Raw genomic sequence first — 18,163 nt, forward strand, 5'->3', positions numbered from 1 at the left:
AGTCGGGCAGGATTTACAAAACAAGTCCTGTGATGGTGGGTTAACAGAAATCTGCTGGCTGCTTGCACGTACTTCCCGTACTTTCTTTTATAGCTGTTACTTAAAGCAAATACATTCTTTATTTGCATGAACGGTATTGCAGGTCGTTTCTACAAGACCTTGAATGAACACACAGAGTGTTTGAGTCCATTTTAGATGGGACCTGATACGTAAACACTTTCTGTTGCAGATAAGGCTGAAGTGACTTTCTTTCAGGGTTTTATTTGATAGCAATTAACTTCACTGCCATTAAAGACATAGATCTTTTTCCAAGTAAGTTATCAAATCCTTTTTTATTACTGCAGTTAATGAGAATTGATTTTAAACTCTCAAAATACTTTACGCATGCATCAGATTTTATTTCCGCTGGTAATAATAAAATCTGGTTTTATTAGCAGCAGACTCTGACATAATATTTTGTATGCTGATTTTTGAGGTGAACAAACACTATGATTTAGAAATAAATTATTACTACCTATTTCTAAGTGGAAAAACTCCACATCAAATACAGTTGTGTGGGGTGAAAGTCACTAGTTTGAGGCTGATTAGCTGTTTGGGGGTTGGAAGTTTTCTGCCTTGGAGATGTGATGAAACAAGTAAATTCTTGAATGTTATTTATGCAGCCTGAGAATGATGGATGTCAGACAGTAAAAATGTTCTCTGATGATGATGTCTGCTCACTGATTCCAGAAAAAAATCATGTGCAGGAACATCTACATGATTTCATAAAAGCAGTAAACAATTTGTGGCTTAAAATAAATTCTTGCAAATGAAAATCAGTGTACTTGAAAGCTGTTATGGTTTGTAGTGATTTCAAGTATTGAGGTTTTGAAATAATCACCTGTAAAACCTGCATTAACTGATGAAGACGGTGCCCCGGTAGCCTCTTCTGTCAGTATTTGAGCACTTTCTGAATTTCTCCTGCTGCCAGCAGGAATTATCATCCACGAAAATCACAGCTGGCGATAAGGGATCATTAATCAGGTTCCAAACCCGCCTGCTGAGAAGATGTAGGATGGTGACTTGCTAAAACCACCTATACTCTTGTTAGCATTGCTACCTTGGGAAGGGCTGCTAAGTCCTTTCTGCTTTCAGCAGCCTGCCTGGTCAGTCCCTTCTTGCTTTCAACTCCCCTTTTCAGATTACTCCAAGGACTCTCCAACAATGCCTCTCTTGAGCAGTGCGAGATGTGGCGGAGCTCTGGCAGGACTTCATGTGATGCCACAAACTATTTCTGCAGGGTTCCTGGACAGAAGGAGGAAAAGGCTCAAAGAGGTATTGGGGATTTATTGCTCTTTCTCTTATGTTTGCACTTGGTTACTCTTTGTGTTGCCCTCTAACACAGTAATGAGTACCAAACAGTCCTTCATGAAACTGGAAAGGTACCAGCACTCTAGGGATTCTTCAGTTTGCTGTGAATTGCACTTTATTTAGGGTGTCTCCTGCCAACAGCCACAGACTCACAGCAGTGTGGCTTACAGCAGTTTCTGAGGTTTTGCGGAATAGGCAGTAAGAATTGACAGATTTGATCTCCAAGCCTCTCAGCGTGTTTGGGTTTTGAGACAAACTACTCTCTGCAGGGACCTTGAGTCCCTTGCTTTTTTTTTTTTCATAAAAGGTGTTGGGGGCTTATGCAATTCTTTGTGGCGTGCAAATGCCGTTCTTGGTATGCAGTGAGGACTGTTGACTCTGGCAGGTGCCTCAGCAGACCTTGAACGCACCACACTATTTCTCAATTCTCTGCAGTTTGTCCATTGACAGTCTGGTAGCTCTGACCACCGCCTCCCTCTTGGTCTTGTAGCTACCAAGGAGGGAGAGCCCACACGTGGCAGCATATTGTACTCCGACCAGGGGACCTTTTGCAGTCTGTCACAGTAGACAGTGCCAGAAATTCTGAGGCTTAAGGGCATTTGTTTCTTCAAGAACTGAGTGAGAGCCTGATGTCATTTCTGCAGTGAATTCCCTCTGGGTCTTCTGCAGAGCTCTCTTTCCTTGGCTCTCCCTACATACTTGTGACACCCAATCCCCCCAAGCAGGTGCTGTGTATGAGTACCTGGGCTGTCAGCATTATTTTCCTCTATTATCACAACTTCTGCCTTGTGACTCAACTGCTTTTATGGTGGGTCTCTCTCTTTCATCTCTTTAGGACTGCCGTTTGGCATCTGTTAGTGCATCTATCATTTCCTGCAAGATCCTCCCTACTACAGAGAACTGTTGTCCAGGCCATTTTCTTGAGATCTCCCTTTTCCAGTCTGCTGCAGGAGCCCTCTGGCTGCCCAGCTCTCCCTCCAGGACTGTAGCACAAGAACTTTCAATACTTTCCCCCCCATGAAGATAGGAGCAGCACCATTCAAATTATTCACTGAAAATAGGAAGATGTGAATGCAATTACTTGCAAATCCAAAACCTTTACGTTGAAGGTCCCCAAAGAAACAGTTTAGCTCTGGGTGTACTAACATACTTGGTTTGTGGATGGGAAGCATGGTCAACTTCTGGCTGTATTTCTGAAACACAGATGGGTTGGTTCTAGTATCTTCTGTCCTCAAAGGGGTTGCTTCCTTCTTTGGATGGTGTCTGTGAAACTCTGCAGAAATGGTGACAGATGATTCACAGGTGGGACTAGAAGTAACAGAAGAGGCAGCAGAAGAAAGGAGCAGAGCACTCATGTCCCACAGCTGCTTGGCCCGATGGGCTCTGCAAAGCCCCTGCCAGTGTGCCTAGCAAAGGGAAAACGAAGGGGAAGACATTAAAACAGTGTATCTGCAAATAGGAGTTGCACAAACACAATGGTGTAAACACGTGGGGACAACAAAAGTTGTCCTTGTCCAGCGTAGGTGGGATCTGCTGCACCTTATGCTCTGGTCCTGAAAGCCTCTGTCATGACAGACAAAGAGCTGATGGAAAACGCTTTGCTGAATTGCTGTGTGAAGCAGGCAGCTTGCTTGTAGGGTTGCAGCATGGATCTTCATTGTGCACAGAGCAGAAGCCCAAAGTGGAGCACTGTGGGCCTCGGCTGATGTGGGGGACAGCAGACATATGCTACAGCTGTGGTGATGTTTCCTAGATCCAATTCTTTCTGTAGATCCTTGACAGGTGTTTACTGTTCTGTCCCTTTAATCTGTCTCCTATTGCAAAGTGCTCCCCAAATTAAATAACTTAGTTTGAAGAGAATTCCTTTGATCTTGACAGAACATGCTGTGTCAATCTATTTTAAATGCAGATTTGGTTTGCCAATAATATATCCTTTCCAGTAAGGTTCCGGTGTCATCTCTGTGGACATTTGTTTGACCATGACAACTTTTACAGACTCGAGCAATTAAGTTGTCAAGATATATTCTCTCCTGCCTGGAAGCATTAATTGATAATAGTCTTGGCTGGAATAAGCCCCGAGAGAGGGATATTGTAATCAGGATGAGCAGAGGTCCTTGTAGCTGAGCCCTGCGTTGGTCCAAAGGTCTGAAGTCCTTGACACTTGGTGGGACTGAAATAAGGGACTGGGCAGGAGGCACTGGGGCTGAATATCGGGACAAGGAATGAAAACAGGGTGTATGAATAAAGATCTCTTTAATATAACTAGGCATTAATGTAGCTGGAAATGCTGGCATTTGAAGAGACTTTAGCTTTCCAGGTACATGTTGTAAACTACTAGTATTAGCAGAGCTCCTGGATATGAAAGGAAATAGAATTTTCTATTAGGTAATCCCCAAAACTGTGTTATTGTGGATATGTTTTTCAAGTGAAAAATATATTGGAGATATCCTTCTCTTAGAAAATAAAACTGGGATGATTCAACATGAGCTCTCTCTGTTTAAATTATGTAAAAAAAAAATAGATCTGCAAGCAAGGATTTTGATTAGCAAGTATAGAATTTTAAAGATTAAAATTTAGTGAGAAATATGGAGAATTTAGGATCCTAATTGGGAAGACTGGGATTGAGAATGGTCCACAGAACTACCAAAAATCTCCTTAAATAAAAACCAAAAAAATTATTTGGCACCAATCCAAGATCTGTTACCTTAATAGTGGGCAAACCTTCAGGAGAAATATGGAGAAAACTAAAGTTAGAAAGTGTAAGGGGTTAATGTACATAGTGAATTTTTCAGGAAGGAAACCATGTGTGGGCTAATATCAATCTTTGCAAAGTTGGCTGACTTCCTAGATAAAGGAAATACAGTACATCCAGTACATTTGGCCTGCTGCCCCGTGGGATGGTGTCACTTGGGCTTGGCGAGGTGGATCAGGAAATGACCATGGAGGAGGTGGTAGCAGGTAAGCAGAGGGTTCCATGGAAGCTACCAGTAAACAGCCAAAAAGATGGATTCTAAGACCCATTTTGCTCCTTGCTGTAGTGCAGAAAAAGTTGGTACATGGAGCAGAACACTGCTGAGTTTTATTAAAACAGAAGAGCAGGATTTCTCCTGCAGAGCATGGGGTAACCTTCTGGACTGAAATTGTCTGGGCTCAAATTGGGGTGAAATACAGTGGTGAAGAGTACAAAGCTGTGCTCTGAAGTTAAATAACGAGCCTTTCCACTGTCAGCTCAGTTGAAAACTATAGAGGAGGAGGAGAATGATCTACTGGTGCTTAGCCAGGTGCAGGGTAGGTATGAGTCTGCAGTATGCTGCAGCCATGCAAGGGGCAGCCCAGGGCTGGGGAGATCCATCTGGGAGGAGAAGGCTGTTGGCATGCTCTCCTTCCTGGCATACATGCCTGTGTGAATCATTAGCTAAAAATCTATAACTAGGTAAATATGTTTTTGGCTTTGAATGTGGAAGATGGACTTGGAGCATTACCTAATAAGGTGGGACCACTTGATCTTGTAGAGTACTATATATTCCTGCTTCTACCTGCAATCTTCCTCTCCTGCACAGAGAGCTAGCAGACTGTACTGGACCAGTACCTCTGTCTGCCATGAAGACAACAGGGGTTTTGGTGAAAGCAGCTCTAGCCCTTTGGTGCTGCTTAGGTGAGTATATCCTGGGACATTTCAGAGATTGCTCTAGCTGAATTGGAGCCGAGTTTTCATTTCAGTAAAAGTATTTGGGTCTTATAACATGGAAATATTCTTCCTGAGAAAGAGACTAGCAAAAAATTAGACTTCAAGACTGAGGTTTCAGCAAACCCCATAGGGGTGACTGTTTGCATCTTCTTGGTTTGTAGGAGCAAATTGCTGAAGGAGCAGTCCTAGTGCAGGGCAGAATCTTGCACATGGATGTGTTTGGAGATGGACAATGCCAGTGGCTGTCAGTTGTTTTAAGCACTCATTTTCGAACTTTTGAAAGTCAAATATAAAGTCTCTTAAAAAAGGTTAAAATCCAAGAATACTGAGCTGAAAGTACCTGTATTGCTTCCTGTAACATCTTAGGGAAGGATTAATGTATGTGCCCTCTCCTGTTTTATTTTCCCCTCAAAAGTGCACTGAAACTTTATTTAGGGAATTTTAATACATCCTGTGACCATTTACTGGCATACTGTAATTTTTTTCTAAACCCTGTAAAATAGTTAACAACAGTCACTGAATTTAACAATTTCATGGAAAGTTTTACATATATTATCTCTGCATACCAATTTTTTTTTCTTATCTTTCTCCATTCTTAATTTCAGATATTGCTTTTGGACATGAGGTGAGCTACTGATCTATTTATTCTGTTTTCTTTCAGATTTCTGGTAAGGTAGAAACAGTATGTAATTAGCTGATGATCAAGTGGATTAATCCAATGAAAGTTTGGGTGTTCAAATATTTGCCAACGTGCGATTGAATGACATTATGAGTTTCAGGAGAAAGTAAAAGATCCCCTATTTTTTACAATATTATCTGTTCATTAAATAAAATTAAGAAAGCCAGATGTAATTATATGATCCTATTATATTAACTCTTAGCCATAATTCAGTTGCTCCAAGCCAAAGGCAGTAGGTTACCTCCGAATGAGGAATACTGTCTTAAGATGATATGCTTGGAAGGATCAAAGACTGCAATTTTGATTTTTTTCTATACAGGAAGAGCCAAAGAACTGCATTCTTTACATAGGCTTTCTATACCTATATCACAGAGAGGAAAACAGCAGTGTCTGCGCAATGGTTTCATCTGCAGGTTCTTCCCACACAGTTACGAGACTCCTATAACTCACTGGAGACTGCAGCACGATTGGAAATAATCAGATTTTGAGTTGAGGGGCTCTGGTATACAGCCAGGCTCCCAATTACTGCCTGCCTTCATTAGGCACTCTCTCACCCACTGCAATCCTTCCTCTGCGTCCTGCCTCCCCCGGACCCCAGCAGGGAAGCGTGATTGGAAACTTCTGTAGAGAAGATTCACTGCTAACTGCCTGAGCACATTCAAAATAATACCTCTAATTTACCTCCCGGCAGGAGCTGAAGGCACTGCCGCCGTGGTGGTGGGAGGCTGCATGGGGGTTTCTTTCCGTGTAGAAGCCAACGCTGGGACTGATTCTGTGCTGTTATCACAGATTAATTGCAGCCAGTATCCCGGCGTCGTTGGCAAGGATGGGTCAATCACAGTAGCTTGCCCGAGGGACTTGAAGCCAGTCTGTGGCACTGATGGCAGAACGTACAGCAATGAGTGTGGGATCTGCCTCCACAACGAGTGAGTATTGCTGGAAACCCAGCAGAACCTGCAGGGCAAGGGGCTCAAGGTAGGGGTGGCCATTTAATCCCTCAAAGATGGACTGGGCAGAGGAGCACCTGAGTTAGCAGCTGGGTGCTGGCACCACCAGCCTTGAGGTGATGCTGCTCTCTGCCATCCCTGATACAGGTCTGCTTTCTTCTAGGGAACAGAGGGCCAGAGTAGAGAAGGCACATGATGGAGAATGTGAGCAGCAATATATTACGGTAAGCCAAAGTCCATGGAAGACTTCAGATGGATATAAAAAAGGGCAGTTCAACCACCACACAAAAGGAAAATGGGATGCGCGCAGCTGGTCTGCACAGCCCAAAGGGAATTAGAATCTGACAATAATCAAAGATGAGAGGTTTTATTTTTTGATATGGGTGTCATGTCCCTGTGCTTTTCTAATTTAGACTTCTGGCCTCTGTAATTGAGAATAAAATGAAAACATTGCATTGACTGAAGGTTGGATCTCACCACCTGGATAGCTCCAACAGGATATTGTGAAGGATATTGACCTCACAAAAACCAAATCACAGCCCTTCTAGCTGTGACACTTTTTTTTTCAGCAGGAGAGAACTCTCACAGAACTGGCTCTGACTTCAACTTTTGTTAATGATGTTAATTTGATACTGGTTTTGTCCCAAAGCGCTGAGGCAGAGTAAGCAGACTATGTAGGAGTATTGTATCTTTATGTTGAAAATGTCAATTGGTTTTTTTTTGCTATTTCTGCTATTTTTATAGATCGATTGTCACAGGTACCCAAGAGCTGAACAAGATGGTCACGTCCTAGTGGCATGCCCAAGGATACTGAAACCAGTTTGTGGCTCAGATAGCCTCACTTATGACAATGAATGTGGGATCTGCGCCTACAATGCGTGAGTCTTGTGCATAGAACATCCTTCTGGATAATCAGCAGTAATTAAGGCTCTCAGGAGCACTTTTGTTAAACACTAGTCTTTTTTTAAGGCAGGTGTCTCTGTAGGTCTCTTTGGAGCTTGCTACTTATCATTCCTGAGTTTTCTTCCCTGTTTTCTGTCTGTACTCTTGAAGGGAATCACAAAGAATCAGAGGATAAATCAGTGAAGAGCTATGAACAGATCAGTGTTACTCGTAACACCTAATTACCGTGTGATATGGAAGTACTGTGCATTTGCTGCTACCACCTGCAGGGCATATTCTGACAAGTCAAGTAGTTGTAGTGCCCCACAAGGCTGGTGGGACCTTGCTTTCTTGTCCCAGGGCCTGGAGTGTAATGGGAAAAGATATTCTCAAGGCTTCCTAACCAAACCATCTCTTTCTTTCAGAGAACATCACACCAACATTAGCAAAATGTATGATGGAGAATGCAAGCAGGACATCGTAAGTACAATGGAATTAGAAAACTCATCTCTTATGGTTGTTAATAGAAGGAATCTTGAGGACCCCACAGATTTCCCTAGGAAACTGCAAGAGGACTGTTTGACAAGGCTTGTAAGGGTCCTAGTCCATGCTTTGCCTTTCTGCACAGTGAGGGTGGATTTTGCTCCTTCCCTGCTCCCATGCATACCACACCAAACCGACAAAAGAGGAGATGGATATGAAATGAGAAGCTGCAGTGAGCCTGTGCCGTAGGGCTCACTCACTTATGCACTAAGCTGGCTTTTGTGCCCAGGGAAGGGAGAGGCCCAAGATTTCATTTGCCAAAGTGTTGTGCAGGTTGGCAGTTTTCTCTCTGGAGACCACGAGCACTTCCACCCTTTGCGTTGGGGATTCTAAACTCCCACGCTGGTTGCGCTCACAGGCATAGTACAAAGTACACATATTTCGAGTGTAGCTTATTGTATATTTGTACAGGGCAAACAGTCTGGTGCCCCAGGAAGGGATACCTTTCTGCGCTAGTATTCTGGGATGTAGAAATTCCATTGTCCTGATAAATAAATATTTTTTCCTATGCTTTCAAACCCTATGCTACAGGGAATCTTAATTAATAAGTAATCCCAGAGCTGGAGAAGTGTGGAGAAAACCAACATAAACCAAAATATTTCTAAGTGGTGAAAAATGTTTCCCATTAAATTCAAGATAATATTCTTTTATGAGAATGGACCCAAAATTTTGTGCATGTTCTTGTCCTTGAAGGATCCCTTCTCCAAGACAGTCCTTTTCCTTGACTTCTAGAGAACTAAGATAATTGTCAGGAAGCTAATTTCTAATTGAAGATTTATGTTCAGTGTATTGGGGCTTTGTCCTGTTGCGGAAACAATGGAGACTGGGATACAAAATGAAAAAGTTTTGCATCAGTTTTTTTTCACATAGCAAGGGCTCCGTCACAGATACTTCTCCTTATTTGGACAGACTGACTGCAGTAAGTACCCATCAGTAACCACTGAAGATGGCATGGTATTAGTATCCTGTCCCAGGACCCTGAGTCCAGTTTGCGGCACAAATGGCATTACATATGATAACGAATGTGGGATCTGTGCCTACAATGGGTAAGTGCCACAAGTAGAGCGCTCCTCCTAAGTAGCCAGCAATGCTTTGCAGCCCATCCTTCTGAATCTCTGCTTATGCCTATTTCTTCCAGTCTTAGAAATTGGTTTGGTTCTGGATTTACCTTGATTTTCCTTTCGTTACCTTCTTTGCACTCAGGAGGGGAAACCTTGAAGGGTCAGATGGCAGCTTCTCAGATTAGTCTGTGGGCTCAACAGTGACTGAGCAGAGGGAGGAATAGTTCAGAATATTGCTTTAAATAGCTTGTTATGAGAAGATGTGGTAAGCTTGTTAATGAGTAAAGTAATGTAGCTATTCTGATATACTCTTATAGAGCCTGACGCTGTGGTTTGCTTCGTTTTGCACTTGACTGCTACCAAGAGGTTAAGCATTTATTTCCTCAACTTTATTGTTTCTCTCTTCCAGAGTACACAGGGCCCATGTTAGCAAAAAGCACAACGGAAAATGCAGACTGGAGACTTCTGAGGCAAGTATTCAATATAAGGCCTATTTCTCTTTTTAGCTGTATCAAGTGAAAAGTTCCCTGAGGCTGCATCTACTCTGAAAGTGAGCTGGCCTGAAGCCTGGGTTTCTCCATGTCTGTTAAGTCTCCCCAGCCCTTTGTGTTGAGATTGCCTACAAATCCCATCTGCCCTGAGGCAGATATCCTCTGGGCCCTCCTTGCCTGTACAGCCCTGGCAGATGTGTTGCATGGGAGCTACGCACTGGGTTTGCATTACAAATTCATATTTACACCAACCTTTGGAAACATGGTACATTCTGGTATATGGAGTGCAAATGAAGTTTTGATCTGAGCGTACCAGCCAAAAAGTCCCGGAGCTGATGCCTAGGACACACCAGCACATGAATGTGGATGTCAGCCAGCTTGGGCTTACATTTCCTTTGAAGGTGCTCTTCAAATGCACCATTAACAAAGTCCAAATTCCCTCATTATTTTGTTTTATTTATATCTATACTGCAGAATTAAAAGGGCACTATGTTTTTCTCTCTTTTTTTTTTTTGCTTTTCTGACATATCTTGGTATTGGTATTGACCAAGCTACTTATAGTGATTTGGCATCTCACAAACTATGCAGTGCTGTGCAGTTCCCTCTGTGCATGAGACAATTCATGCAAAGCTGACTCAGCCTGGTTTTGAGAGAAATGAAATGCAGCACTAGTGTTGTCACAGCATCCCAGCACACAAGATATGGCAGGAAGTTATGTTGTGTTTTTTTTCTCGGAGAACAAGCACTTCCCCAGGCTTGACACTCCTGTTTTTTTGTAGACTGACTGCAGTCGATACCCAACAAGAGTGATTAAGGATGGCAAAGCCCAAACACTCTGTCCAAGGATCCTGCTCCCAGTCTGTGGCACAGATGGATTTACTTATGACAACGAGTGTGGCCTCTGTGCCCACAACCTGTAAGTACCGTGCATGGTACTTTCTTTTGAAGTGAGTAGCCATGGTTAGTACACCAGGCAGCTTTTCTTTTGATACCAACGTGTCTATATATTTCCTTCTGTTTCTCTTCCAATCCCCTGAAGGCCCTGTCACCTTGATTTTGTTCTCTGATGTTCTGTTTGTGCTCCTCGGTAGCTATAAGAGAGCAGGTTCTCAATCTGAGCAAGCTAAGAGAGCTGTGGTATTTGGACGGAGGAAAGAGTGGATGGAGGTGCTGCACAGCAGGGAGACCCGATAGGTCTGTTACTGGTTAGGGTTACGCTTGCTAATGACTGCAAGAAGCCGTTTCATTAGATGATTAAATAACTCCTTTATCATATACATTGGCTATTAGTCAAAGGTTTGCTTTCTGTGGCAACTGGGTGTCACAGGGCGTTAGAGCGCTCTAACATCAACCTCTCCCTTTCAGAGAACACGGGACTGATGTTAAGATAAGCCATGAGGGAAGATGCAAAGAGGAAAGCACTCCTGTAAGTATAACGAGCTATAAAATAAGTGCCATCTCCTACTCCCTCTCCAGTCTCCATGAAGACTCTATCTAGGCTCAGTTCATCAGCCGTACTCCCCAGGACATGGAGGGGTGGATGTGCGGAGCTTGTGCTGATGCTGTCATTCTCCCTGGCTGCTGCCAATGTGCTGTAGATGAGGGCAAGAGAGGACAGGAACAGGCCAGGACTTCAGAAACAAAATGTCCCACTACTGTAGATCTCTGAAGAGAAACCATCAGAGGCAGCCCAAGAACAATGTAGCCCATTTTAGCACTGCAGGAGAGGAAGAAAGAAGGCTGGATTAGAAGTCGGTGTATTCATTCAGTGCTATGATTTCCATTGCTCTAGACAGGCAGGTTAAAAAATCCTCATGGTCTGGTCAGCCAGGAAAAATCTGCTCCCAGATACACATACAAAAATAGCTTTATTGTCCCGCACAGTAACAATACATGCTGATAATATCTCAACGCATCTATTCTGCTTATGCAGAAAGGCTCTAAAGCACCGAAAATAACTTCATGCATCCTGAGGGACTGCAATATACTTTCTATAGTAAAGACACACTGTTAAAATCCTGTCTTTGCTTTAATTTGCTTTTAGACCATGTGGGAAATAAGGGTAATAAGAGACTCTGCACTGGGGAAACTATGCAAAATGATGGTGAAGTGTCAGTGATGCTTAGCTATTGTAGACTGACTTCCAGTAGGTGTTTGTCTACTTGTCCTCAACTGTTAGATTTTATATATTTTAAATATTTTTTTATTAGGAGCTGCTGGGAAAACAGTTCTTGTTGCTGTTTTGAAAAAGCTGAAACAAAATCTCAGATTTAGTTAACTCTGTTAAGCTGGATTTAATGCCAAACTGTTTAAATCAGATTCCTTGAGTTAAATGTTTGTTTTAAAACTTGCATATGTACTAGTGTGGGAAAATCGTCTTTTTGGCCGCCTGTTCTTTTCTTCCCTGTGTTAGCAGACAATACCAAACCCAAGTACAACTACTTAATTAATTTCTAAAGGAAGACTAAATCTGAAAAATGACCCTGAATTTCCTCTGGTAAAAGCCTTGAAAATCTGGAAGATCAAAATGGGCAGACTGCTGGTAAGGCACTCTTCTTTGTCCCAGCAGCTGACCCAGCATTGTTATTCTATCTCTCCAGATTGACTGCAGTACATACCTGAGCAGTGCCAAGAGCGGTGAAGCCATCACAGCCTGCCCCTTTGTCCTGCAGGAGATCTGTGGGACAGATGGTGTCACCTACAGCAACGAATGTGTGCTGTGTGCCCATAACATGTAAGCTCTGGAGGTCACCCCCGAGACTTCAACAGAGTTACTTGTCCAGCATTTTTAACTCTGCTTTCTCTTCTAGTGAATATAGAACCAATGTTGCCAAGAAGCATGATGGAAGGTGCACAGAGGAAGTTCCCCAAGTAAGTGAAACCTAAAGGGAAAAAAGAGCTTGAGCTGGTGCTGTTTGCATAGCTTGAAAAAACTCTGGTTGGTTTTGGTGGCTTCCAGCAGGGGTCACAGCTTGTGCTGTCCTTCCTTCTGCCGGTGACTATCATCCTCCCAGAGGCAGGAGCATTGTGTGCTTCCTGCATGCAGTCAGGAAAAGAAATTGGAGGGGGCAGGTGAAGAGTGAGTTATAAGACAGCTGGAATAAATTATTGAAGGCTTTACAAGAAGAAATCCCTTTCCCATAGCAGTCTATCATAGCTGCCACAGGAACTTAACAGTCTGCTTTACCAGTATGGGAAGGGTGCTCAGAGGACACAGGATACCCGGTATTGTTTGGATACTTACATTTTACAAAAGGATGTTCTGCAAAGATTAGAAAATTGCCCGTGTTTTGAATACTGATAGCTAATGTACCAAGGGATTCAAACCCCTCTGTTTTTTTTTTCTGTAAATGCAATATAATCTAATGTATCCCAACAATAAATCTTGTAAAAATCCCAGATTAACAGTGTTTGGCCAGCTCTAAACTATTTACACTCACTGGGGAACAGAAGAACAAAACCATCTCATTAACATGTGTTTGCAAGAGTCAACATCCCGAGTTAGATATTTCATTTCTATACAAACAAACTATGAAATGTCATTCCTTTGTTTCTTGAGTACTCTCTGTGCTCAGACTGGGTGAGATACATAAATCAGGGAGGAAGAATTCACACTGGAGAAACAGGGACTACTAAAATGCAAGGCCAGTTCTTCAACCAGTGTAAATCAGCTTCAACTGCTGTCAGTCCTGCTGGCAGATTTCAACACTCAGAGCTGTCCTGTTGCAACAAAAGGCCTGTCAACACATCTCTCCTCCATTCTTGTGGGCCATGAAAAACACCTTGGTCACAGCCAACCCTCCTGCAAGCAGTGCATAAATCATGCCTTTTTGATTTGCAGATTATTTTTGAACTGTGTTTTGTAATATCCTGGTAGGCTCACCAAGGTATAGGGGCATCGTGATAAATGCAAAGCTGAATGAGTCATGTCTACCTTCAAGCCTTGATTCAGTCTCCTCCAGCATAAGGCTACGAAAGGATATTGCTAGCTTTCCATGAAGAACGAGTTAATATATAACCATATGTAACCATAATTTGTCCTATGGCAGATCCTAAAAGGCGTAGGCATAAGCAGGGGGGGTTGTGTCTGGTTGCCCTTGCACGGAGCGGAGCCCGTGCCAGAGCTTTTGCCATCTTTGTTCCACAGCTGAACTGCAGCCATTACCGAACTTCCACGCTGAAGGATGGTAAAGAGCTGATGGCCTGCACGATGATCTACAATCCTGTCTGTGGTACCGATGGTGTCACTTACGCCAGTGAGTGTGCGTTGTGTGCCCACAACCTGTAAGTATGCATCCTTCTTTTTGGGGGATTCACCGTGGTGGTGGTGGTTGGATCTATTAGTACCAAGTATTGTGCAAGGACTTTCTCTGAAAACCTGTGCTGGATGGGTCCTATCTGTCTACCTTCATTTTCCTGCTTACCCTGGTTGGTGTTTGATGCCAGAGCCCCACAAAGTGGGATACATTGACTGGGAAGAGCATTATCCCGGAAGACACGTACCTGGTCCGTAAGGAGGCACGTCCTTGTTGGTGCTGTGCAGGCAATGCTGTGCTAGTTTATCGGAAATTTTCCTGTGCACTCTGTGGGAGTGAGGTTTGTCCTTGCACTGTTTGTAATGGGGAAGGTGATGGCTAATGGTGGTCTCTGCTTCCTCCAGGGACCATCGGACCACTGTTGGCAAAAGAAAGAATGGGCGCTGCGAAGAGGATATTACAAAAGTGAGTGGGAAAGGATGGGAACAGAGAGTGAGGTCCAGTATCTGTTACACTCATGAGGCCTATCCTCTGCTCTGGGTTACAAATTGAGGGAGAGGTGGTGTGCAGACCTGAGCAGATCCCTTGGGAATCTCATACTGGTCATGCAACAGCCAACATCCATCCCATTGCTCTGTAATAGTGCAGGATACAGCAGTGAGCAAAAACAGTACAAGATCACATCTGCCAGCAGGAGGAAACTTTGAGGTGGTTATTATGATGTTATGGACAGTTTCATTTCTCAGTGAGGTGTCATTCCTTATGTTGGTGGGTCATGGGTTTCTCTCAGGCAGAGACACTCACGTTTATCTTCCATGTGCAGGAACATTGCAAGAGCTTCCCAGAAACGTCTCTCATCTGCACAATGGAATATTTTCCCCACTGTGGCTCTGATGGCAAGACATACAGCAATAGATGTACTTTCTGCAATGCCTACCTGTACGTACAAGAGCAAAACCCTTCCTTTCATTATTAATTCCTGTACCTACTGTGAATGCAGGGCTGTTTTCATAATGCATTTTTGACTAACTGCTTATGGGCATTTACTGCACATTTCTGGTGCACCATGACTTGTGCAAGAAGATGGGGGTTTTGCATTTTAAGGGAAAATATGAAGGGCCCATTCCTGTCATCTGTGCGTGGCCTTCTGTTTGTTATGTCAAAGATATTTTACTCATTTTCCCCAGCATGTAATCTGTCCAACAAGCTCATCAGGGCATGTGGAAAGTACCTCACCAAACCAACTGGATTCTATCACATGTGTCAAAGCTTTCATCTTTCCTCTAATGATAATAATGAAAGGGTGTATTTGGGCTTTTGAGACTGTTCTTTATCTCCCGCCAGCACTAAGCCAACACTTTGGCCAGTGAAGTGAGGAACTTCAGCACTGCATATGCTCTGTGTCTAATCCTCCTCTCTCCTTTTCTCACCAGGCGAAGCAAAAGGACTCTTAACCTCATCAGTATGACTGAATGCTAAGTCTGTGCTGGAGTCCAGCCCAGGAGATCAAGCTCCCTTGCATGTGATTTCCCATGGGCTGATCTTCACCGACAACTTTCCTTCAGTTTTTCTCATTTCCTTAGCTCCTGAAACACATGTTCAATAAACTCACTTGGCAATGTTTCTCTGTCTTGATGCCTCGTCTCATCCCTTTTGCTCCTTCTCTTCCCTGACGCCGCAGTGGTGCATACGTATTTTTCTCTTGATGCTCTGCTATACCAAATAACATGAGCAAACCTTTTCCTGCCATGTGTGAGCACAATCCCTGCTCTGGTGAGGGCCTGACTTCCCCTTGGAATTCCCAGGCACTTCCTTTCTCCTCAGAGTCACCTTGTCAGCATAAGTCTCATCTAAGCAATGAATATCTCTGTATGACCTGATCATGGACTCCTTCTTTATAGTCAGTGCAAGGAGACATCCCCCTCCTCCACAGGGCAACATCTAGCACGTGGGTGGTGGTTTTCTCTGAAGAGCACTTTCTTGGTGTGGGCTGGAAAGGAAAAATAACTGCTTAGCCAAGAGGTGCCCCTGTCCTGGTTCCCACTGCCAGTACAGCCTGTCCCATGGAAGAGACAGCAGCTGCTCTCAGGAGAGGTGATCGCAGTCTGCCTCCACAGAATTTGTCATCAGTGCTGTGTGCTGTTATAAGATATAATGTGCAAGATGGGAATGTTAAGCTCCCTTCAGGGTCACAGGAAGCTGAAGTTTCCACTCACGAAATACCTTGATTTATTAATACAACAGCATATCTCCAGGACTGGAGGGCAGAAATCGCCCCCCTAGGTTGTGGGGCACAGCCCTTGTACGTCACTGCAGCTGCCTGCCTTCTAAAGCCATTTGAGAAGGAAAAGGATGCAGAGGTTCGCTTGTGACCAGTTTTAACCATATGTGTATGGAAGCTTTTCTGCCTGATAGCTGCATTTTGCCTACTCTTTTTTTGAGGCCAAATCGTTCAGGACCTGGCAATACAATTGCTGTTACTTGTGTGTCTGTAGCCAGGGAAAGGAGGCAGGCAGAGGAACCTGGGGGGCTGCCCTTCGTCTGTCGGTAACATCGGTACAGCCACTGTCACTAACTCCACACCAAGTCGCCAAAGCTCTTTCAAGTCCAATATTTCAGGTTTAAAGGATTTCTTCTTGATTATAGCTAGTGCCTCCCTGATTCAATGTCCTATTGTATTTTATGAAAGAATAACACAATTATTTGGATCAGTTTGGAAAGTCACTCTGAATTGTTGGGCTAGAAGAATAGGCTGAAGGTGGAGGTTCCTGATTTGGAGATGCTGTGCTCACTGTGCCAGGGAATGAGGCCGTAGTACCTCTGTGCCATTAATGTCCATGGCTGGCATATACTTTTCAAGACAATTTGTAACTAACAATGGCTTATTGTACTTTTCTTGGGTCGTGTGTTACTATAAACGTTCTCTTGGTTTACATAACCTTTTTGACATTTTCTCTTAAGGTGTTTTTGCAGAACAGGTTATCCTCAGGGATAAGACCTGAATATTTGTTTATTTTGTGGACTTTGGCAGACTTTCACTTAGATTTAACTCTGGCTGCTGGCTTTTGCAAGCCTTGCAGTCAAGCTGTCAAGATCCAACTGAATGGCGTTAACTGAGCACAGCCATGCCAAAGCCTTCTCTCTGGAGCTCATTGTCTGATGACACCAAAGGCAAACGTGAACTCAAGGAGGCACAAAGTTGAGATTAGCTCAGACTAATCCAGGGAAGAAGCCAAAGTGGTCATTAGAGAGAATTTTCCATGCAGTATTTACCAGTTGGTTTCGTGTAAATGTACGTAATGGAATAAATCACTAAAACTGGGCCAGAAAATGAGGAAAGCCTGACATCGGAGTTTAAATATCCCCCAGGCTCAGGGAGTGTTTATGAAGCAATATAACGCTATAAAAGTAGGGCAGCCTTCTTCTCGGACAGGGCTGTTTTCTGTGCCTCAGAGTTGCTTTTCAGCTATTTCAAGGTTACTGAGCGTGTGTTAATTAGATGATTTCTTTCTGCTTTGTGTTGATGAGGAAGCAATGCTCAGGCAAAGAGGAGGGAAGCATTGAGTTTTTGTAGTTTTGGAGAGGGGTAGAACAATACCAGGTTTTAAGCCTCACTTAAGAGAATTGAAAGGTATTTTTAAGGTGTAGCTGACTGAGCTGGGTGCCTGCTTGGCCATAGATAAGGAAGAGGAATGGCTGAATAGATGGATAGCCAGAGATTACTGTGCTGAGGAATGCCAAGAGATCATCTCATGAGCTCAGTGCTTGCCAAACAGCAAATATATTCAGTAACCATCTCCATCCTGAGGGTGACAGATGCTTTGGTGCTGCTTAGTCTACTGTTCCATGGCTTCTCGGTGCATAATGCTGCAGAATCCCCAAAATGTCTTTCTTACCCACCTTGGGCAAAAGCCTGAACTGCTTCAAAATGGTCAGGTTACTCTCAAAAAAACATTCAACTGTCATGCTAGGAAAGCCTGATTTTTAGCTTGGAAAGAGGCACTAAAAGGATCAGATGTAAGTAGGGATTTAGTCCTGCTTCAGCGGACTCTTGTTTTTGTACTCTTGCCATGAACAGAAGCAGGTGCAGCCTTATATCCTCAGTCAAGGATGAAGTGAAGAAAAAGCTGACTTTCCAGTGCCTGCTATGACTGCAACATCAGGCATATAATATTTCGTGCTGAAACGCAGCTGGTCCGGCTGTGCACATTGCTGTGCAGCCGCTGCCGCAGCCCTCTGGCTCTGGAGAGCCAGGAATGAGCTCCT

The 18,163-nt window shown here is 43.6% G+C and overlaps 1 protein-coding gene across 1 annotated transcript; it reads left to right on the plus strand.

Moving 5' to 3' along the window:
- The first annotated feature begins 4,866 nt into the window (after positions 1-4,866).
- Positions 4,867-15,520, plus strand: LOC104065569 (serine peptidase inhibitor Kazal type 5). The gene is made up of 16 exons (XM_009568062.2): positions 4,867-5,005; positions 5,644-5,663; positions 6,507-6,643; positions 6,828-6,888; positions 7,409-7,542; positions 7,972-8,026; positions 8,999-9,135; positions 9,560-9,620; positions 10,421-10,557; positions 11,007-11,067; positions 12,242-12,375; positions 12,452-12,512; positions 13,789-13,925; positions 14,302-14,362; positions 14,721-14,836; positions 15,331-15,520. The coding sequence occupies exons 1-16, from the start codon at positions 4,951-4,953 to the stop codon at positions 15,374-15,376; spliced, it is 1,413 nt and encodes a 470-aa protein (XP_009566357.2). The 5' UTR covers positions 4,867-4,950; the 3' UTR covers positions 15,377-15,520.
- The last annotated feature ends 2,643 nt before the right edge of the window (positions 15,521-18,163 follow it).

The sequence above is a fragment of the Cuculus canorus genome, chromosome 14 (genome assembly GCF_017976375.1).
Source record: "Cuculus canorus isolate bCucCan1 chromosome 14, bCucCan1.pri, whole genome shotgun sequence".
NCBI classification, from domain to species: domain Eukaryota; kingdom Metazoa; phylum Chordata; class Aves; order Cuculiformes; family Cuculidae; genus Cuculus; species Cuculus canorus.

What these genes read in the sequence shown, in the direction of transcription:
- LOC104065569 (XM_009568062.2), top strand. Translation starts at nt 4,951, where the DNA reads ATGAAGACAACAGGGGTTTTGGTGAAAGCAGCTCTAGCCCTTTGGTGC. An exon ending in GCAAAGAGGAAAGCACTCCT is followed by an intron (nt 11,068 to 12,241) that starts GTAAGTATAACG and finishes CTATCTCTCCAG; the next exon opens with ATTGACTGCAGTACATACCT. An exon ending in GCGTTGTGTGCCCACAACCT is followed by an intron (nt 13,926 to 14,301) that starts GTAAGTATGCAT and finishes TGCTTCCTCCAG; the next exon opens with GGACCATCGGACCACTGTTG.